Below are 22221 nucleotides of genomic sequence, written 5' to 3'. Positions count from 1 at the left end.
TATATACACACATATATAAATGTACTACTCGGTACACTATGCCTAAATCACTGGCATGAAAGAAAAGTCCACAGCTCGAAAATTCTCAAATCACTTTTTCCAGAGTCAATCTCTAATGTACGTGCCCACTAAACACAAATGGAGGGACGATCTTTTTATGAACAGTAGAAATAAAGCCCGTTTAACAAGATACAGAGTGTCAAACTCGCAGCATTTTACTTGGAATTACACGGGAATGAGCAAAATATAAATCTCGTGCTAAATGAAAATATCGCCATCTAGTGGTTATTTGTAACTCAGAACATGTATGGAACCCTGACCTTTCAGTGAAACAGAACTGTGTGGAGAACTTGTGTAAAGAACCCTGAAATATTATTAGCAATTTAAAACAACCATGTAAAGGGTGTGAAATGCACATTAAAACATATATAAGCAACTGCTGTAGCACTGATGGTGAATGGTATACTTCATTTGACTCTACCCGTGGAACCACCTGAAGGTTTAAAAGCAGGAAAAATGAAAAACTATGTTACTAAAAGCTATCGCCAATACAGTTTCTTCAGCATGTTGAATCTGAAGGCATGCATGTCTAAACTATCATCTAAATAACACCGAGTAACCAATACACTCATGCAAAAGCCATAACTTCTTACTGTGGGCCTACCTCAACTGCTTTGGCTCATCTGACTCAAGGCGAGTAATCTTTCTCTGATGACCTTGTTCTCTTCTGTCATTCTCTTGATTGTCCTCAACACGTCTTGTTTTGTTCGGGACTGAAACAACCATGTCGAAATACAACAGGTCTTCTTGATAATGAAAATGAAGTTGTCTCAAAGGTCTCGGACTGTACCAGACTCACCCTTTCATCTGTTGATTTGACATCTTCTGATGGGAATTGAAAATAATCGGATGAGGTCCCTGTAAAGAAGAGAGCAAACATATGCAATGAGTATGATATGAAATACTGTACGACGTTTATGACTGCATGTATGCTCTGCACATCCACCTTTACTGCGAGTAAGTTTTTTAGCTGGCAGTGATTTCCCGCCGTCAGCTGCCATCGGAGTCTCTGTAGATTTGCGTGCGGTCTTTTTATTCGCCTTGACCGAGCAATAAAACCTCAAAAGGTAGTTTGTTCGTACCTGTCTTGAATAGCATGACGTTACTTCAGGACTTTTCCCACCCGGCAACGCAAAGAGACTTGACTCACAAGTCACGTTTTTCATGTTTTTACTTAATTTGCAATGGCGCTCGTTATGCTTCACTATGTTGTCGGTTTGGGATGACTGCGAGCCGAAACGTGGTATGTTGCGCGGTTTACGGTGAGATGCCATTATTAACGACACTTTACGAACAGTATTCAGTCACAAGAAGCGAAGAATGTGTCAACAGAATATTTTGAAAGCCTAAAGGTAATAAATACCTTTTAAATGGCAATTTTAAATACGTTTTTGCAAGTTGAGCTCAATGAAACTTCGGCGTCTTCAAATCATGACAGCTCGAGCTCAGCAAGTCACTTCAAATAGGCAACACCCGCGCAATCAATCACAGGACCCCTGTTTGCCCGTGATTGGCAGCCATGTATTTTGCATGATAATATTTGCGAAATTTGGCATGTCCCATAGCATATTTAATTAATCGGAACACATTAATGTGTATGTAAATTATCTGATTTACATCGAAAATGAGCAGTGGCAAGCCGTTAGAAGAATAAATGAGCTTCCCTACACGCTACCTTGGGGTTAACGGGCGATTCACAGTTCGTGTATAAAACCCGGGAGCAAAACTTTTAAAAGTTGAACTATAGACCAATGTTCCTCAAGAGGGATCGAAACCAACTGAACGAGACAAAGCTGCCGATGTAAGTAATATTTATCAACAGTCTGAATTGACATACATGTACCGTATATATAGGAGGATAACGTTAGCATATGATAGCGAAGGGAGCTAAGTCAGTCACGGGCTAAATAGAACATTCAAAGCCAGTGTTAAACTTACTCTATATTTATATGTTATTTGGCAAATGGGCACTTGGAGTTTAGCTGCGGCAAGCTGTTTGTTTTGCTAATGAACAGGGGCGAACACGAAACACAGTTTAGTTTTAAACGTCTCAAATTATTCGTCCTTAGGCGAAATATCTGTCACAGAATACTAGTTATGCTCTCACGTTGTGTGTGTAAAATTATAACTTGTCAACGACAAGCGCTAAAATCCACGTAATTCCGCTGAGATCTGCAGGTGCGCATTCCGTGGATTTTAGGCAAGCACACACGCACAACGTAAACGCATTAGGATGCGCTGTTTGCCGTGACGGATTTTTTAGTCTCTGGACGAATGATTTGAGACGTTTAAAAGGAAACTAACCGCAGAGGAGTTCAGGAAACATAATTTAGCTAAACCATTGCCATGGCAGCACTACACGTGTGTTGTGTTGACACGCCGGACGGAAGCGGGATGGGTGCGCTGTAACTCATTATCATTTAAAGAGACATGCACCAAAACAGGTTGCTGTGAGCATAGCTGTTTTTGACGAGGCAAAACGGGGTTTGTTTACACAGCCATTGAGTGTTTTTAAGCAAAATATGTTCCAGACATTTCATGAAGACCCTAATAAATCATACCAACTTGTTGAAAGAGCTCATCCGATGAGTCCTTTAAGGTTGTACATTTAATAAAATATTAAACAATATTAATATTAAATATTAAACAACATTTATATATATTTAAAAAAAGATATATAGGCCTATATATATATATATGAATTTCCTTTTTGTTTTTCCTTTTATATTCTTAAAGCAAAACATTCATAGAGAGTATCCCAAAATAGTTGAAAGTGTAAGCGTTGCATTTTAAATGCAGAATTTATTCTTAATAAAATGTTTAGCCAGTAACGGAAAGAATACATTTATTTAGGAATGAAACAGTTTGTTAATGGAATTTAAATGTTTGTATTGTAGGCTACTCTTAAAAATAAATAAAGTTACCACCAGAGTGTGCTGTTTGTAGTGTGCTGCTGTATTCACACAAAGGCGGATTGTCGACCACACATTGCGTTTTACTACACTTATCAGACCTGAACAACTGACATAGTCATCAACTGATGATTTATAGGTTATCTGCATTGCAGCATGAGGGACTCTTAAGTAGTGTGAATGCATTGCGCACACAGTTTGGATGCACTTCTGAGCACGAAATATTACAGGTATTTTTAACCAGCTCAAGAAAATGAGCATTCAATAATTTTGTAATCTCAAAACAATACATCGCATGATGTCCTGCTTGCAATCACAATACTTTCTTTTAGGGAGCATGTTCTGTATCAGACAAGCTAAAAATAGATTTGACCCGATTCTCAGTCAACGTGCCAGATATACTGCATTTCCTTTTGTGCTGGTGAGATGTATGATGTACTTTATTAATATGAAGGTTTAGTTAATTCAACATTTATTACACATCACAGACTTAATTTTGATAACTTTAATCTCATTGTTCAGACATCAAAAGAACCAAGTCATATCCTGCAATCAAGTTTATTCATTCAACATTTCACATTACAAATACTTTAAAATTAAGCATTCTGTTATAAATATTCAACTGCAAATAATTAAGACTCAACTACCAAAGCACGTGTATGACTAACCCAACTATAAAATAATATTTTTTCTTTACAAATAACTCCATATGGATTTAAAATATAAAATTAAAACTTATAAATGACATTTAGCAAAAAAATTCTTCTTATAAAAATCTATTGATAAATAGGCTACACCTTCCCATACACAGTTATAAACTATGTCAATTTGAATAAGCAGTTACATAGAGAATATTTAGATATTTTTCTTATCCTTCTGTAGACATGAAGCACAATATAGAGATTATTCAAACTAGAAAATCTAACAAGTGTACCGATTTACTGATCAAAAACTATAATCAAAATGACATTACATTCCAATTAAAAATATATCAGTAAATGGTTAAAACATTATTCACTTAATATTTACATTGGTTGTAATCACAGTAGCATGAAATCAAGTAGGAAAATATGTGAGTACATCAAAGTAAAAACACCTGTAATTGCAGTGGTATTTTTAAACATACATATAAATCAGAGAATGATAAAGTTTATAATGGCTAAAGGAAATTTGTGAGGTGACATAGGTTTGAATACATGGATTTGCACTTATGTGGATACATTACACGTATAACGTCTCTGGAAAAAAAATATTGCACAAATCTCACCGTGTGTGTTTAAAAGTGTGTTCAAGTAAACCCTGAATAAATATATGATCAACCACCCAAGTCATGAATGCTGGAGTATGCACAGCTTGTGCATGGGTAAGGTACGTAACAAAAAGCGTGGCAAAATGTTCCACAGACCACAACATGGGACAGAGGGCTGCAACAAAACTACTCTGAAACCAAGTCAAAATAATAAAACCCTCGAAACTTAATTAAGCTCATGCATACTCAAAATAACCCTAGGAGCCTCTCAGGATTATCCATAAACATTGATATTTGAACATGGAACAGTCATCACTGTGATACAAGGTGCTTCCTAACATTAACCTAATTTACATTGTTCATTATTTTATGATCTACAGCCAATAATGAGGGAGGTATTATCATTCTCATAACTGATAGGTACGTACTGGATAGGTATATATTTCTACATGTACCACACATTTTAAGGATTTTTTTGTCATGCTAGATTCAATAGTTACGTTTTCTATTAAGACAGAAAAGAACACTGTTTGCGTTTTGCAAATATTAGATATTTGTCTCAACAATACAGTCACCTAAATATATATGTGACAATTTAGGGATTTTAGCACATAAAAGCCTCAACAAAATTATATAATTTTTTTCTTTTCCTTTAGGTATGTTCACGTCATAACCAGATCTCTTCGTAACAAAAGGTACAAAATCTATATCCAACAAGTGGAAAACAAAACAAGTTATCACAAAAGGATTTTCCAATTGTGGAAAACAAAGTGATTTGAAAAACAATATTTAGAAAAGTAGTGCATAATGGTTTTTACGTCCATGACAAAATAATCAGCTATAAAACACAGTACAAAAATCAGCAGACCATGTATAAAATAATATTTTTCAAATTCTCTGAAATGTGCTCAGCTACTCTGCAATGCTCAGTTAGAACACCCATAAACCCATGGCAAAAACCCATGCAGTAAAACACTATCAATGCAACACGTTATGTTCTCATTAGTAAATACTATATTGAGTTAGCTTTTAGCACAAAATCCCTGACAAATGAGCCCAAGTTACTGCCATAACCATTACAGGAACATATTCAAATATTTCTCCTAGTCAACCAAGCCAGTGAAGCTTGTATGCTTTCTATATATTATCATTCTCATTGATAGGACAGTAAGACATCTCAAAGGATCATCTTTGGTTTGCCTGACTAAAACCTGTGTATCGGGCAAGACAAAGTTAAAACTGCATTACCGGGCCTCTACTCTTCTTAGTTGTTGGCCCTCAGGTCTTTGCGGTGGATATGCTTTGTTACATCAAAGTTAGCTATTACTTTGCTTTATAGTGTATAATCTATAAATAATGCTTTAAGATTTGAAAGACTATATCTTAAAGCGCCTGAATATTGTTAGCGTTATAACCTCGATTTAGATGCAGAGGTTTTTTCTCTATTCACAAATATTTGTTTCATGTTAGAACCGTTTTGTGTAATTAACAGAGACAAGGATCCTCAGAATGAATGTATCATTCATAAAATGCTCTGTGGTTCTCTGGTATAAGTCATGTGTCGATGTTTTCTGGTATAAGTCATGTGTCGATGTATGTTGTTGTCATGCAACCATTTTGTAAGTCAGTGAACCTTGACTTTGAAGTCATATGAATGAGGCTTGGCCGTTACATTTTTCAGCCTTCTCTTTGCGTATGGACTTCTAAAGATTCAGGTGAAAATGTGACCCATTACGAACAGAAGTTCAGGACAATAAAGATAGAACAGTAATTCAGAGTCAAGTCAGGCTAGACATCTATATTTTAAATCTAATGCATTCAAGTCTTCATGCGCGCCAATGTAGCTTTTAAACAAAAATCAAGATTACACCATTTTCTTTTAGCATTCTCTTCTGCAAAAAAAATTAAAAACTTAAGAATAAATACAATTTTAGACTTAAAAAAGAACTCTAAATAAAAAGGACTTAGCAAAATGAAAAGTGCATGTATCCGAATAGCACGGCCTTGACCTCCCGGATCAATTCCAGCGGAAGGAGATGTGCCGAGGCCGATCTCCTCCCTCCTTCACCAGAGGCTTGTGAAACTCCCGTCCGGCACGCGAGTGAATGGCTGCCCAGCAGTATTCACAGTAGTACTGGAGACAGGTCACGTTGGCACAGAAGAAAGGAGCGAACTTGCCTCCACATCGTGTGCCTTGACACTCATCACACAGCTGGTCGTCCAGTACATATGGCTTCACTTCCACCTGGAACAAAACAGTTACCGAGGTTAATAACTAGTACTAAATACCTTTAACAATACGAAAAACTCAAGCGCATTTTGCTGAACAGTGTTTGTCTAGATCACATTACTCATACCCGTTTATCGATCTCTCCATGTTGCAGTTGCACAAAGCGAGCGCTGATAGCGGCAATGTAGCTCTGCTGATTGGAGAAGGCCACCCGTCCAGCCCCTTTAGGATATTTTAGCTCAGGGTCAGTGTCAATGCCAGCATAGCATACCCCACCATAGAGTCTGTCCATAATCATTGCCAGCTCCACTGTCATGGGATAAAAATAGCTATTAAAAAAAACTTGTGCTCAGGATATCAAAAACAAATATTACTGCACATAAATATTGTAAATCAAAAAATATTTATGCATTGACACCAAAATAACATCTGAAACCCAAGCCAACCAGCTCGTAAAGGTCGCGGGACACCCCCAACAAAAATGGTCTTCCTGGGGTCAAGTGGCTGAGAGCCATCCATCACAAAGTCACTGTCATTTAGATTCCAAGGTCGTATCTGGACCTAGAGATGTATGAAGAACAGAACAAAACCAACAGTTTTTCATTTGCGAACATGAAAAAACAAAATGTCAGTTTGCATTCCTATATCCATGTGGGCTGTTATAGCAAATACAACTTTCAGGTTATGTACAGTATAACAGCACCTACTTTTGAAGTGCTCTATTTGCTCTTTTATGATTTTCACAGAAGGTTAAAAAGAACACACAGGTACATCTTACTGGCTTGTCTTTGATTGTAGGACTAGATACACAGAGATAGAGCTTCCCATCCTCCTCCATACAGGCATCAATCAGCGCCTGGACAGAGCTCTCGTCTTGAAACAAAAGGAAAGCATACCCTGCAGAATAAAAGACACGCATGCAAGAACACCTTAACACGAAGCTTTAATACAGAGAGTGGTAAATGAGTTCAGCTTTAACCAAAGTATAAAGCAATCCTGTTATTGAAATAGAAAAAGCTGATGTGTGCACCTTTAACGTTTGTAATTGTACAGTCCATGCAAATGGCTCTCAAACTCACCTTTTGGGGGAAAGTAAGATTTACTTTCTGCTTTATGTGGCCAGTCTACAAACAAATGTCCAAAACGTCGAAAACTGGCAGTAATTTCATCTGAAATTTGACAAATGCATAAACAAGGATGCATAGGCTTAAATGAAAACCCGAAAGGAGCAGAGCAGCACTTCAGTTCAATCATATGCAGTTCACCCAAAAATGAAAATTCTTCCATCATTTACTCATCCAATCATGTCATTCCAAACCTCTATGACTTGCTTTCTTGTGCAGAACACAAAAGATGATATTTTGATGCACGCTGGTAACCAAACAACATCGTCCCCATTAACTTCCATTTTGTGCACACAAAATCACTTCTCATTTCTCAAAATATCTTCTTTTGTGTTCCATGCAAAGAGTCATGCACGTTTTGAACGACATTAGGGTGAATAAATAATGACAGAATTTTTATTTTGGACTGAACTATCCCTTTAATTGATCATTTAGTACCTTCATCTATATCCGGGGGTAGACCACCGACAAAGACTTTGCGTGAATAGCGCTCAATGCGTTCGCCGTTCTGGTGAGGGAAACCGTGTGGTGATCCCAATCCACTCAAGCTCTGATCAGACCGCTCGTCCTCTCCAAAATTACGCTCATCCTCCATGGGAAACAAGGATGAGTGACCTGTCACGCAATAACATCAAAAGCCATTTAGTAAAACTCACTACGGCAGGTAACTGCTATTAATATTCAGCCTTGAGAGGCCTAGACAGTCTGCTTTCATCTTGTGAAGTAGCAATTAACATCCCTGTTCAATTGAATACAATGAGTTCAGTTGAGAACGAGCAAAGTTTCTAAAAACAGAGTACAAAAACCTTGCCTGGCAACCAACACAAAGGCATCCTGTAACTTGAAAAGAAATAACATGGACCAAAAGAACAAAGTATAAACACACTTCTAAGATCTTTACCTCGTCGCCTTCCGTAATTCCTCGCTGCATTTGAAATAAGACAGAATACACTTCAGCAATGATAAAACACCATCATACAGTCTAAAGCACTCTTGGTAAAAATATATTTGCTGTAACCTCACAATATCACATATGCTATTTAGCCAGATTCAAATCTACAAGTGCTGGAAAACCATTTTTGTTTGTCTGGAAAAACAAAAATGGTTTAAAAGGTTAACGCTGCTTAAACTGTTATTTATACATGCATACATACAACTTACAGTATATAATGCGTTCTTTGCTATGCATCTCATCAATAAACTAGAAGAAGGGTATTGTATATTATGACCATGTGAAAACAACCAAACCAGATCTGGGAAGAAACTACACGTCAAACTCTCCAGTGTCTGGCCAAGATTAGACTTCAAATCCCAAAGGCATCTCTTAGGTGAAATATTGGGAGAGCATCTACATGCTTCAACTCTCAACCTTCTGTACACATCCATTCTGAAAACATCATTAATAAAGCACAAAGTCATCAAAACAAGTTTGGAGTAACTAAATGTGGGATTGTTTGTGCATTCGTTGAATGCTGTAGAAGTTCAGCCAAATGTTATTTGTGTTAAATATGTCATGATGAGACTGGAAATAGAATCAGTTGAGCCTAACAGTGATTTGGATTTCTAATCATATGCAATGATGTGACCACCAAAACCGAGACCAAGACAAAACCAGGACCAGAGGGTGTCGAGACCGAGACAAGACCGAGACCAGAGGGTGTCGAGACCAAGACAAGACCGAGACCAGAAGGTGTCGAGACCAAGACCAGCACTCCCAGAAAATTTATTCAAAAGATCCACAAAACACACAAAAAGTCATTTTTTTATTGTGATTTATTGTGCAGAAATGTATGTGTTGGATGTTTTATGTTCCGTGTTTTATCACCCACCTACTGTAACATATTACAATTTTTGTGCAGTTAAAAATTCCAACAACTAAACTTAAATTCAACAAAACTAAACATTCAGTGACTTGATTAGTTTCATTGCTTTTTTATCTAATCAATAGCTGTTTGGGACTAGCCAAAATAGAACAAAAACTTGTGTTTAATTGTATCTGTTACTTCTTAACTCAAGGTTTATTGAATAATTATACAAAATCAATATCACATCAGATGTTATAAAATAAAAAAACAAGATCTCATACAAGTACCTTTTTTGCAATAACATCTCGGATATTGTGGGCCTTTGTGTGTATTCATTTTGTGGACAGATTTCTTTAAGACAACCCCCCCATTCTTCTCTTACCAGCAGTAAGAGTAACAAAAGTAACTGAAGAATCAAATAAGGAACAAGTGGTGAATGCTTTTAAAGCCAGAAGTTTTACATCCAATCACATGAATGATGTTAACACATAAATCAGACAATGCACCAGCAATTTAGTGTAGTTCCCACAGTTGTGGTCTTGAAATACAATCCCGAGACCACCAAGTCTGAGACCAAGACAAGACCGAGACCAAAGACAGTCGAGACCGAGACAAAACCAAGACCATCAAAAAATGGTCTCGAGTACTACTACTAACAATAACTAATCACTAAAGAAAATCAGTGGTCGGGAAACATTTGGAATTTGGGGATGGAAATCGTGCAATACCGCAATTGTAATACACAAACTGCAATATGCAGACCTGACCAGATTCATTATGAAGCAAGCAAACATGGCACGTTACACATATCCAAACATATTAAAAGTTACTAAGTTATTAAAGTTACACGACCCATTCAACAAATTGTTTATTTAATAAAATTAACATACAACAAAATTCAACAAATCGTTTATTTAATACAATTATTATACAATATAATATAAATAGTGATATTGTTAGCCACTAGCCAGACCGATAAATAAACACACATCGGAAGTTATCTTCCGTCCAGGGGCATGTGCATCCGATGAAAACGTCTATACCTACAGGTAAATAAACGGTCTTCTCTGTGCAATTGCCAAAATGTCAACATTTTTTAGGGTAAAACACATTTGGTTAATTTTGCGTTCTCTATTTAAAAAATATTCAACTTTTTTCATGCAGGCATTTAATGTGATGATGGATCTGTAAGAATGGCAGTGAGTAATGTACCTTTCAATGAATCCTGCTCGGCTCTCATGATGTCAATCAGCGAGTTCTCTAGAGAATGCATGCTGAAACCATCAAAAGACCGACTTCGCTCCTGCAAAAGTGACAGGGAAGACCAATGATTAGACCCTGTCATCCTTTCCTAAAAGCTAAAAGAATTTGCAAAAAGATGGTGAATTCTCTCTATGCTCCATTTCGGTTTATGGAACCTATCACGGCTTTGAATTAACCATAAATTCTTTTGAGCATTAAACTGCTTAAAATATATTTACATAAATATATATCATCTGTGGGAGGCGCAGTAGCATAAATTCTTCGTCCAATCATTGCATTCGGTCTGAATGCAATGACAGAATGTCCCACTTGTCTGTCAAACTACCTATTTGCATACCACCACACAGGGAATCTTCGGTCATCTTCGGAGCCGTTGCTTTGTAGAGCGCTCTGAAGGGAAGGTGCGATCTTATGCTCAATGCTAGCTAGCTATATTGTTAGCCTCTCCGAAATTGCCTACCCATCCTTTAATACAAGCACGAGTAAGAAAAATAAACAAGAAATATGCCACTCCCTCCCCTCCAAACTGCGATGATCCAAGTGCACATTTGGTGAAACCAAGCTTTGTTGGGCGGGCCAGTAGTATTGTCTCTTATGTCTCTACAGTTTTGTGCCAATACTGTATATATTTTTTGTGAAGCTGCTTTGTAAAGCTGTCAAAAAGCTCTATAGAAGTCAAATAGAACTGTATATGACTATTCTTATTGAATAAATAAAATGATGGCATAACATATGACCTTAAAGGATGTTGATTATGGATTGTATAATACAAAATGGTATAATTAAACCTGTAAAATAAGCATCTATAAAGTTTTAGTTGAACAATAACATTCACAGTAACATTAAGAAAACATGGCTAAATAGATGTCTATAAAACCTCAGGCAACTGTGGTGAAACCAAAAACTCCAGATGGTTGTAACCTTGGAAAAAAACAAGCTTTTCCTGGAAAGCCAGATCTTCTATGGGTATACCACTATATAATGTACATCGATAGTACTCCTACGATAGTACTCCAAATCAATTAAAGGGATAGTTCACCCAAAAACGAAATACTCACTCTCTAGTAGGGTTGCACGGTGTACCGGTGCTACGGTAGCATCGCGATGCTAAAGCTTGAAAATACCCGCGATGCCTCTATTTTTGAAACGGTAGTATCGTAGTACCGTAGTTAATGTTGCATATGCGCATTAATATTTATTTGAACACTTACATCTGCCTTTTTGCAGTGTTTATCTCCTAAATGAATGTGTGTTTTGAATGTCTCGGACTAGTTAATGATTCAAATTGGCGATTTGAACGAGTAGGTTAAATGATTCACTAACTCAGTGGAAAATTGACGCCACCTACTGGCCGTTTTAGTTCTGCATTTAAAGAGCAGGTTTAAAGGTTTTTGTAAGTGTCCTAATGTTGTATTAGAGTCCCCAACAACATGTTCAAATGCATCAAAGGTAAAAAAAAGTGCTATTTTCTTAAAATAAGCATTTAGTATCTATCCATTTCTCAAAGATCCCTAAACGATTCCTCCGAAGATGTTCAAATTTTCCGCTTCTCTAAGCTCCTCCCTACCGCGAGTCCAGTGTGCTCCGATTGGCCAACTGGCCCAATCAGTTGTGACTGGTCTTTCTTCATACACTGCGTGTCAGAAACGAAACGCCCATTACCACAGTTCTTATCTCAGGAAGGTTTTTGTAAACAAAGACGCTGTGTGTAAAAATGGCATCAGTATTACCAAATCACAAGTTTTTATCTTCATAAACATATCTTAATAAACCATTCAGACTGTTGTTTTCTGATGATCTTTTTTCGTCATAGCTGTGGGAGAACAACAACGGCTCTATCCAAAAGTTGATCATTACTTTGATTATACAGAGAGGAGTAACTGAGCAAGTTAGCGAGAGCTTCCAAACATAATGCACACACCTTTACATAATAAAATGATATAGTGCTGCAGTCCGTTTTAAAATAATGACAAGCAAACCGTTTTGTTTGAAGGGGATCGTGACCACAGCTAAACTTTGCACACTTGACAAAACCATAATGTGAGACACGTTAGCAAAGTGCTACCGTGACTAAACGATAAAGGGATACAGTTTGTACAATACTACGAGATGTAGAACGACAACAGTCTACAATAACCGCCACATTATTAGGTAAGAGTTGGATTATTAAAACTGTAACACTGTTAACTTATACGTTGTTTACCTGGAAACCTACAGCTGTACTAAATATACAACACTGATTAGCACAATTACTTTAACGTATATTGTAAGCACTCAATTGTGCTGATGCGTTACACTGTGAAGTATCGATGTTACACTCAAAAGATTCGAAAGCCTAACGATTTGTTTGGGCGGTTCGGAGTCGACTCCTTACTTTGGAAGCCAATATCTTAATTTATCATGAACATTTGGAATAACAACTTTGCAGATCGTCAAAATTGAAGGAAAGCTACGTTACACACTGAAATGCCGGTAATTTTATGAGATTCATGAAACCTGCTCTTTAAAGTAAGTCTAATATTTCCCTTTGTAAAGACTGCTGTATCAATGAAATTCGTCCAACATTTGAATTAGTTCCTACGTGAAAAATGATCTAGTGTACTTTAGTATTTACTACAGTAAACTACTAAAACTCAAAGATAGTAGTGTTTTTGTGTCTTAACATAGTAAATATTGAAGTATACTACAGTATTTATAGTATTTACAAATGACTAAATGTAAATGTATTTGCTACAATTTATCCAATTACTACAGTTAATACAACAGTTTACTATAGTAAATAGAAAATGTTTAATCTAAATCTGTTTTTTGTATAGATTTGAATTATATGGCACAGCATCGTGATACTACTTGGTATCGAGATACTTCAGCTGGTATAGTATCGTAAGACATGTTTATGGTACTGTGACAACCCTACTCTCTAGTTGTTCCAAACCTGTATATATTTCTTTGTTTGGTTGAACACAGTTCCAGAAACAGTTCTTGGACCCTATTGATTACCACTGTAGGAAAAATGACAATGATAGTCAAAAGTGCCCCAGAACTGTTTGCTGTCCTACATTCTTCAAAATACCTTTTTTGTGTTCAACAAGTAAAGTAATTTTTCCTACTATGGGAGTCAATGGGATCCAAGAACTGTTTGGTTACAAGCATTCTTCCAAATATCTTTCTCGGTGTTCATCAGAACAAAGAAATTTATACATATTTGGAACAACTCTAGGGTGAGTAAATGATGAAAGAATTACAATTCTTGGGTGAACTATCCATGTAAGGAATGAAAAGGTTGTTCTTAATGCAACAAAATCAGTATTCTTATAAAATGACAAGTGTCTCTCAATTCATATATGAGCACTAAAAGTACTTTAGTATCCTTCATACCCTGCAGTGACCAAATATTTTTGTTTTGATGCAATGCACTTTTGCATATGACCCAGGGTGGTGTTGTGGCACAACAAGCTAGCGCATCGCAAGAAAAAAGCCTTGCGAACACAATGCGAGGTTTGTTCTAGGTATTAGGCTACAAACTGAACAGGGGAGGACACATGTGAAAGCATGTGAAACAACAGTGAGTGTTTTCACAGTTACCACTGTTGAAATTATAATTCAAACAGGAACATGACCTCTCCATCTATGAGCGTAAAGCAATTAGACACAAGTAGTTTATTCTGAAATGATATTATAGTAGTAACTTTCTAAGATGATTTACGGTACAATTAAAAATGGTCAGTATAGGTTTCGGTGTCGAATGTTAGTGTTGATTGAATAATAAACAAATTTGGAATAGCCCCTTTTATTCATTTCACCCTGGAACAATTGATAATTGTATTGTCACGAGTGATTAAACGCGATACTTTCTGATTCCCCTCCCATTGGCTTTGAGGCATAGTCATCCCCTGCTTTTGACACACTCATGTATGTGTCTTTTTATATCGGTGACATTCACAGCTTGCAGAACTGGAGCAACAGCACCGCATTACTCATCTGAGCTTTGATCGAATGCATTTCTCGAACAAACGTGAACGCTCTGCCACTATCAGATCAGGTTTGGCCAACGAGAGCAAACGCAGAAACAAACGCAACAGATTTGTTCTCATCTCCGCCCCAATAAAAGCAACAAAATATTAAGCGAAAGATTTTATTACCTGAAATGGAAAGATGCTGTCATTGCGGTTTATGGTATCCTCCATCCACGGTTTGGAGTTGAAAGCGGAGTTGTTGCGGGAATATTTCTGTGTGGGGGTCTGGTTGTTCGGGAAAGATTTCTTTAAAGGTGAGATCGAGTTGAGGGCCGTCACGCCTCCGTTCAGGCCCCGGCGATACTCCCGGCCTTGAGAGCCTCCCCAGCCTCCATATCCTCCACCTGGGCTCCAGGAAGTTGAAGATGGGGTGGAGGAGGGGCTCTGATAGCTTCCCCAAGGGGAGGGAGGCTTGCTTAGGTTATTCCCCAAATGTGGCAGCTGGTTGAAAGCAGCACTACGATGGGAAAAGGGAGGTTGGTGGGGGCTGGCCGAGGACCTGTGATGCTGATTGTGAGGGTGCTGGAAATGGGGGTGAGGAGAAGGGTGGTGCTGAGATAGAGGCCCCATCTGGTGGGAGAAATTACCCCCAAATCCTGTACTGGCGTGATGGGAGAAACCTTGAAATAGCAGCGGAGGAGGAGCATTATTAGTAGTAGCAGACGGATTGAAAAAGCCGACCTCTTCGATCAAGGTGGAGGGGTTGGGTGGGATAGCAGTGGACCAGCTGCTGAAACCAGTAAGGGATGATGACGAAGAGCTACTGGACTGTGCTAAAGTACCGATGCCAGACGTCTCTTGATAGTCAAACCCTGATAACACTGGAGATTCAAGTCGCAGGCCCTCCTTTCCGTTGCCGTTCTCCATGGTCCCTTTCTCAAGCGGATTATCCTCTGGCAAGGCGTTGTCCAACTCGGAAATAATCCCGGACGTTTCTTGGTGACCCGGTGGAGAGAGCATCTGTTTGTCTTGTCCTTCTTGACTCTCCTGCTGCTGTTGCTGAGCTTTAGACGTCTCGGACTCCAAAATCTCATCTTGCATGTTAGTGTGAGTCGTCACAGCCGGAAAAAGCCAAGCGGACCCCACACTTCCACCATTGGTGGCGTTGTTGTTGCCGATGAAGGCTGGTGGGCTCGGAGGGGTCGTCTGGTGGTGGACCGTATGCTGCAGGTGTGGATGAATTCTTACGGGGAAAACCGATTTGTTTGCAGAGTTGTTTTTAACCAACACTCCAAATCCGTAATCCCCCATTTATGTAGCCTAATGTAGCAAATCTTCACTTGTATGCAATTCCCTCTCAGATTCTCCTAATACCCTTGTGGGAGAGAGGGGAAAAAACTTGGATATTAAAATACTGAAACAGTTATTGACTCATTCACGTAAAGCAATCAATGGTTTCCTCTTTGCGTTTACACACAAATCTATCCATCACTCACAAGGATGTTATAACGTGGATTTATGCACTTTGCACTTGATCTCTAATGAAATCGTGATGGGAAAACGCTGCAACGCCATGATAAGCCAAAGGGAGAGCACCGTTTTGAACGACATTTCACCAACAACATTTGTCGGATCGTCTTTCAACACATCACGACAAGTCACTGTGACACAAGCCACCTCATATTATAATCCATCACGAGCGCTGACGATATTAACGCGTTTTCAAAGAACTCGGACACATCTTTTAAGAAAATGTAATTAACCTACCGTCGTTCTTCCTTATTTCAGCAATGACCCCGTCTCTCTCGACCATTTAAATAAATGAAAATGTTGATGACGTTTCAGTCTGTGTGCGATAGGGGTTGTGTCCCCCCTCGCTTTTATAATCGCTTATAAATTCTCAGATTTACACTGACGTGTCGATTAAATCCTACGCTGGCGAGGCCGAATGCCAAACGCTGCAAATTTCCAAAACATCGGTCTCATATGCGACGCCAAAACATGTCAGATCTGTCGCTAAAGCCACATTGACATTAAAAACGACAGCGTTCGTGTTCAGGTTGCTTAATGATACAGTGTATCGCATTCGGCGTTATAAGGAAGACAGCTGTTGGCAACGATTACGCGTCATCGTCGGACAAAACGCGAAAATAACGTACACTCAACACGCCTCGGCTGTCGTTGCTAAAGGTTTATCGAAATCTAAACTGAGACATGATACTGGTTTTCTTACGTTTCCAAGTCGCAAGGACAGGCTGCAGATGACCATGGTTTGGAGTGTTGCGACTGACCGACCAATCCAGTTGAACTTCCGTCTTTAACCCCGCCCTTGTATAGTAGAATCTCCGCCCAGGCTTGAGTAAACTCGCCATTTGATTGGACCCGAGATTCCAAATCACACCCTCGTCTCAACCAGTCACTTTCTTTTCCTGAGAGATGAGCGAGCAGTACCTGCACAGAATGTAAATACCTTACAGACCGGTTCTGAAATGTTAAATATTTACTGTATCAACTGTCTTTTAGAGGACTAGTTAAATAAATTACTTAAATAATAAACTGTAATAATACTATTAGCAAATAATTCAAGCACACTTATTTATTTGGTATAAGTGAAAAAGCATCCTTTAGGACAGGTTGTCTCATGTCTGGTCTGCAGCTATAAATGTATAGGCTAAATAAACAAAATAGAGACATTTGAGATGGTAAAGCGTGTTCTCTGTGTTTAAAATGCTCATGCTTCACATCTTCCCCTGGCAGGTTGCAAAAGTAACATTTTTCAGCTTTAAAAGAGAATATCCTGTTTCACATTCTTTCAGTCTGCTCTTTGCAAATACTTATGGGCAGTCTATATCGTTTTAATGATAGGTTTCGCCCGGGGAAGCCTCCAGTGGGCCAATTCTAGTGCTCACTGCAGCCTGCAATCCCATTAAAGTAAGCTGCAGCTATTTCCAGCCTGTAATCGAGCTTTAGTGCTTGATTATTCATGCCTGGACCAGATCAGAACCAATCGATTTCTCTGCAGCTCTGGATTATAAAACGAACAAAATCCTGGGAAGAATGTGATTTTTGTGTATGTGCCTATGTTAGGTTCGGAGTTACTTTAGTAGTACAGTAATGATTTTTGTTGTCCAAAATTGACCAGGTCTGTACAGGGTTTACAACCTTGTTTATGTAGAAGCATCCATAGAAGTTTTATAACTGTGTACTTTGATAATTTATGAATACATGTCAGGTCATGTATAATATTTCACCAAATATAATAGCTTGTTTTTCTAAAGCATATAGTAAATGCAGATAACTTGGAACGTAAAATCGAATCTTGTCTCTAAAGCACCCTCAACGTAATAATTCGTCTTGCATGCAATTCTCCTGTGTTTCATGCATTAAAACAAATGCAAATCATAGCAGCCTTAATCTGTCACACATGAATCAACCTGTGTTCAAAATGCATCCATCACTGACACCACTCACTTTCTGTTTCCCAGAAACCAGGCAGGTCCGGATTTGTGGTCTTCGCATTCATCGGTTTGTGTGTGGGTCCGTCACAAGATCCCATGCGCAAGGTCATCTTACAGAAGGACAAGGACAGCGAGGGGGCTGATCTGAGGATTAAAAAGACAGCCATCTTCACTTGAAGCCCACATTGTTGACATTGGTTGCAAGACATCACCTTAGGTTATGAGATCCATTTTGGTTTACTGTGCACGCTGTTCAAGGATTCAGAGAGACGATGGTGACCTCAATTTCAGTTCACAATTCAACAGATATGTATCTGAATTCCTGCCAGCATCCGTGGTAGGAGAATAACTGACTGACACTACTGTTGCTTTGTATGGAGGGCTACAGAGAATATCACGCTGTATGCAATGGCTCTCAAGGTTAAAATGTGAAGGACGTGATTTCCACAATCAGATTCTGAATTAAACGTTTGTCACATTCTTCAGAATAAACATGAAGCTCTTAAAAGTTGCAGGTTTAAGAAGCATCGTAGGGCAGTCTCAGAAACTAGTCTACCTTGATCCTACATCTCCCTTTTGACCCTCAATGGCTGATGGGTGGTGGGTGGACGGTGAGCAGTGTTAGCACAAGCTACAAGTACTGCAGTGTCATAAACCATTTGCAAACACTGCAACAGCTGGGAACAGACCCCTCCCTCCTGCTCCTCCGTTCTGTTACACTAACATAACACACACGCACGTTCCTCGCCCTCCCTTTCCGTCTGTTTTGACGTGTGGCTTACAGCTAAGTCGATGTCCATGCATGTAGACGGACAGCTGGAGAGATGACCATGCAAACCAGCAGCCGATGTGACTTACTCTGACCTTCCTCGGTTTCTCACATCGATTCCCCTGCAGTCCTTTTTCCAGGTTCTCGGTTTCAATTCAAATCTTCAAGCTCTGGCCTCAGATCTCCTTCTCTCTCTCCTGCTCTTTTTTAAACCGGCCTTTAACTGTGTTAAAGGGAGAAGGTTTAGTGTCGGTGTGCGTCGACTGCTAGTGTTATGTGGCACATGCCCAAGGCCATGTGACTAGCGGCTTTGGCCATGTGAGAACTTCTGCTTTGGCCTGACAGTACAGAGTCACAGTGCAAGAGGATGAACAATCACACACACACTGAGTGCAATGCATCAAGACACGCACAGTACAATGACCGTTTTGTTCTCGGACTGAATATCCACTCCACAAGTCATGCACAGAGCAACGAAAATTTCCAACCAAAAACAATGTGGTGACTTTTGCTTAAAATTATATTCTGGATACGCACAATATTGTCTGAATGTGATCATTTGAATCCAGAATACTGTAGGTTTCGAACTGTAAACCCTGTTGAAAAAAGCAGCATATGCTGGGTTAGGTATGTTTTGATGCTGGTTTGACCACCTTGAACCAGCTAAAACCAGCACATGACCAGCTTAAACCAGCACAAACCAGCATCAAAACATACCAAAGCAGCATACAGTATGCTGTTTTTTTCAACAGGGAAACCTTAAGGATATACAGCTACAGCATATATAATTTGACACAAATGGAAGTAAGTATAAAAGTAAAATAAATTTTAGGTTGTAAAAATATTTCTGAATTCAAGGTATTACAAGCTATGCTTTAAAACACCCATGCGTTATGTCTGTATGTATATTCATTGAGGTTCATTGACTATTTACCTTAACAACACGTATGACCCCTTTAATGGCAAAAAATGAAAATCTCAAAATATGGAGATACATGGTTTCAGGAGGACAGTAGCGAATTATATGGCGGAAAAAAACACGTCACATAGCTCTGCACAATAGAGCAAAGTGTTCGGATATTCAGTCAGAGTTAAAGTCATGCATTGACTCATGTAGTTTGCTTACTAATGTTTCCTTTTGTTATTTATTTGCTTACTCAATAGGAAATTAACAGTAAACTTCTAATTAATTCAAGATTACAAAGATGACAATCTGGTTTCTTTACAGGGAATACAAATAAATTGTAGTTGCTGAGGTAAATGCGATCAATCAGCCTCATCACACACAAAAACGTCTTTCTGTCCTGGATGTTTTGTTAAACGTGAGCATACATTTCCTCAATCTATACCTCTAATCAGAGGAGACAGGCCATTTTCCCATTCTTACACTTGAGTGGATTTCTCAGACTTCAGGCTAGAAGCTAACACACAGCGGTTTGATACATCTGCATCTGTGTTAACCTGGAATTAGCCATTTTTTCAACCCTCCGGTTAGAATCCAGGTTAGACTGAAAATCTAGAAAATGCGAGTAGCCTAAGTTTGTTTAAATATTTTTGGAAGTGAAAAAGAAAGCGAGATTTGTGTTGTAATGTTTCAGCCTGCTTCAGAAAGTGCTGATGTTGTCTAATTTCATTCACGTGGAATGCGACGAGTGCTCTCATAGCCACACACCTAAGCCCGGGGCTCTCAAACTGGCTTGGGTACTTCTGTTTTTCCAGTCTTGCTAAGACTAGCGTGTACTTGTGGCCTTCGTACGCTGTTAGTGAGAAACAGTGGAGGAAGGAGAGCAAAAGACCAGGTTTTAGAGCACACTCAGCAAACTACTGTATGTCCACTGACCATCCTGAATGAAGATGACGTGTTCCTGTCGCTCAACGGCTTAATGCTAGCAATGGCAGACTCATGGGTTTGATTTCCAGGAAATGCATGGATTAATAAAATGTATATTTTGAATCAGTTGTAAGACTTTTTGGATGAACGTATTTGCAAAATGCATGTAAAATGGGTTGTCATTCATAGCAACCAATTCCAACTATTTTAAATCACTTTTTATAAGATGACACATGAATAAGAATTATAGCAGCATACACACACAAACATGTTAAGTTTCCATGTTTTATGTGGACTTTTTTTTTAGACATTGATGTTTATATAAGTATGGATCTGCAGAGAACATAAAAAATGCACTGATGTCGCCTTTCATTGTGCACGACTGTTTATGCATAATCTGCTGTGTTTAAATAGTTGTCTTGGTCAAAGATCATGGTTTTGATCCTGTCAGGAACTGGTTTTGACTTGTCTAGGCTGCATAGGATCTTTAAAGGTCCAGTGTATGAAATTTAGCAGCATCTAGTGGTGAAGATGCGAATTGCAATGGCTCACTGCACCCCTCCCTCCCGAAGCACTACGGTGGCTGACACAGGACTAAGATGTCATCAAGTTTTCGTTTCTTTGCCAAAGGAGAAAACATATTTATGAAACGCACTCTGTAGAGTTGTTTGTCCGTTTAGGGCTACTGTAGAAACAACATGGTAAATTCCATGTCAGGGGACCCGCGTTGTATTTAGATAGAAATAGCTCATTCTAAGATAATAAAAACACAACACTTATGTAAGGTCTTTATACACCTCTGAAGACATACTGTAGTTATGTATATTATATTGCATTTCTGTCAATAGATCCTCCAAAAAATGACATACAGCACCTTTAAGAGCATTGGCATATTTAGGCAGTTGAATTCTGGCTTGACATGCACAACAAACAAACAAACAAACACACCCTGAATGTGTTGAAGTGACTTGAAGTGAAGTGAAATACTGAACTTTTGACCTTTCAGTTTTGAGAACAGTGGGATGCTGCATGTTTCATCTCTAAACCATCTTCATTATTCAGCAGACTTTCGTAATCACTTATTCATGGCCCACGTAGATCCTGGGAGCTTTGGTTTCTCTTACTCTGAAAGGCCTTTGATTTTTATTGTGTGTGTCCTTTTTAGAGCTCTCTACAGTATGTTTCACTTAACAAAATACAGTTTTGCTGTGTCATGATGATTGTGTTCTCTGAATGGACAATGTCACTTGTCCAGTATTGTTATTACCACACTAAAATACTATGACATAACAAGAGTACACAGGACCTGTACCTCTTTGAAAATTATAATTTCATTTACCTTTTTTGGTCAGATGTACCATGGTACCTTCACATTACTTATTTGTAAAGGCACCCATACTTTTAAGGATTAAAGAGAATAAAGGGGGAAACAGCAAAAGAGAGACTTGTCTGGATGAAACAGTTTCCTTGGAAACCATGTTTATTATTGTGAACCTGCTGCTACAGCATCTCTGAGCGCAGTAAACTTGGAGGATAATTTAATGACACAGATGCCTAGTTTGTA

General features: G+C 38.6%; 2 protein-coding genes across 5 annotated transcripts; both read right to left on the bottom strand.

Annotated features, from left to right (window-relative positions):
* Positions 1–411: 411 nt before the first annotated feature.
* Positions 412–1334, bottom strand: si:ch211-277c7.7 (uncharacterized protein LOC100538111 homolog). Its single transcript, XM_057350236.1, has 4 exons — positions 1007–1334; positions 860–918; positions 665–773; positions 412–493 (listed from the first exon to the last, which is right to left on the bottom strand). The coding sequence occupies exons 1-3, from the start codon at positions 1332–1334 to the stop codon at positions 666–668; spliced, it is 495 nt and encodes a 164-aa protein (XP_057206219.1). The 3' UTR covers positions 412–493; position 665.
* A 2180-nt stretch (positions 1335–3514) lies between these two features.
* cpeb4a (cytoplasmic polyadenylation element binding protein 4a) lies at positions 3515–17024 on the bottom strand. 4 transcript variants are annotated; one of them, XM_057349461.1, is made up of 10 exons: positions 16833–17007; positions 14786–15974; positions 10593–10683; positions 8477–8500; positions 8014–8190; positions 7531–7620; positions 7230–7348; positions 6898–7012; positions 6579–6760; positions 3515–6466 (listed from the first exon to the last, which is right to left on the bottom strand). In XM_057349461.1, exons 2-10 carry the CDS (start codon positions 15908–15910, stop codon positions 6239–6241), a joined length of 2151 nt encoding a protein of 716 aa, XP_057205444.1. In that variant the 5' UTR covers positions 15911–15974; positions 16833–17007; the 3' UTR covers positions 3515–6238. The 4 variants fall into 4 exon arrangements, with proteins under 4 accessions (XP_057205444.1, XP_057205443.1, XP_057205445.1 ...); XM_057349460.1 differs by having other exon boundaries at positions 16367–16891; XM_057349462.1 differs by lacking the exon at positions 8477–8500 and having other exon boundaries at positions 16367–16891.
* Between the last annotated feature and the right edge of the window lie 5197 nt (positions 17025–22221).

Source organism: Triplophysa rosa, linkage group LG13 (assembly GCF_024868665.1).
Source record: "Triplophysa rosa linkage group LG13, Trosa_1v2, whole genome shotgun sequence".
Lineage (NCBI taxonomy): Eukaryota > Metazoa > Chordata > Actinopteri > Cypriniformes > Nemacheilidae > Triplophysa > Triplophysa rosa.
This window is presented reverse-complemented; position numbering and strand designations above follow the sequence as displayed.

What these genes read in the sequence shown, in the direction of transcription:
- si:ch211-277c7.7 (XM_057350236.1), bottom strand. Translation starts at nt 1,334, where the DNA reads ATGGCATCTCACCGTAAACCGCGCAACATACCACGTTTCGGCTCGCAG. An exon ending in AAAACTTACTCGCAGTAAAG is followed by an intron (nt 919 to 1,006) that starts GTGGATGTGCAG and finishes TCTTCTTTACAG; the next exon opens with GGACCTCATCCGATTATTTT. An exon ending in TCAAATCAACAGATGAAAGG is followed by an intron (nt 774 to 859) that starts GTGAGTCTGGTA and finishes TGGTTGTTTCAG; the next exon opens with TCCCGAACAAAACAAGACGT.
- cpeb4a (XM_057349461.1), bottom strand. Translation starts at nt 15,910, where the DNA reads ATGGGGGATTACGGATTTGGAGTGTTGGTTAAAAACAACTCTGCAAAC. An exon ending in ACAGCATCTTTCCATTTCAG is followed by an intron (nt 10,684 to 14,785) that starts GTAATAAAATCT and finishes TCACTTTTGCAG; the next exon opens with GAGCGAAGTCGGTCTTTTGA. An exon ending in ATGGAGAGATCGATAAACGG is followed by an intron (nt 6,467 to 6,578) that starts GTATGAGTAATG and finishes GTTTTGTTCCAG; the next exon opens with GTGGAAGTGAAGCCATATGT.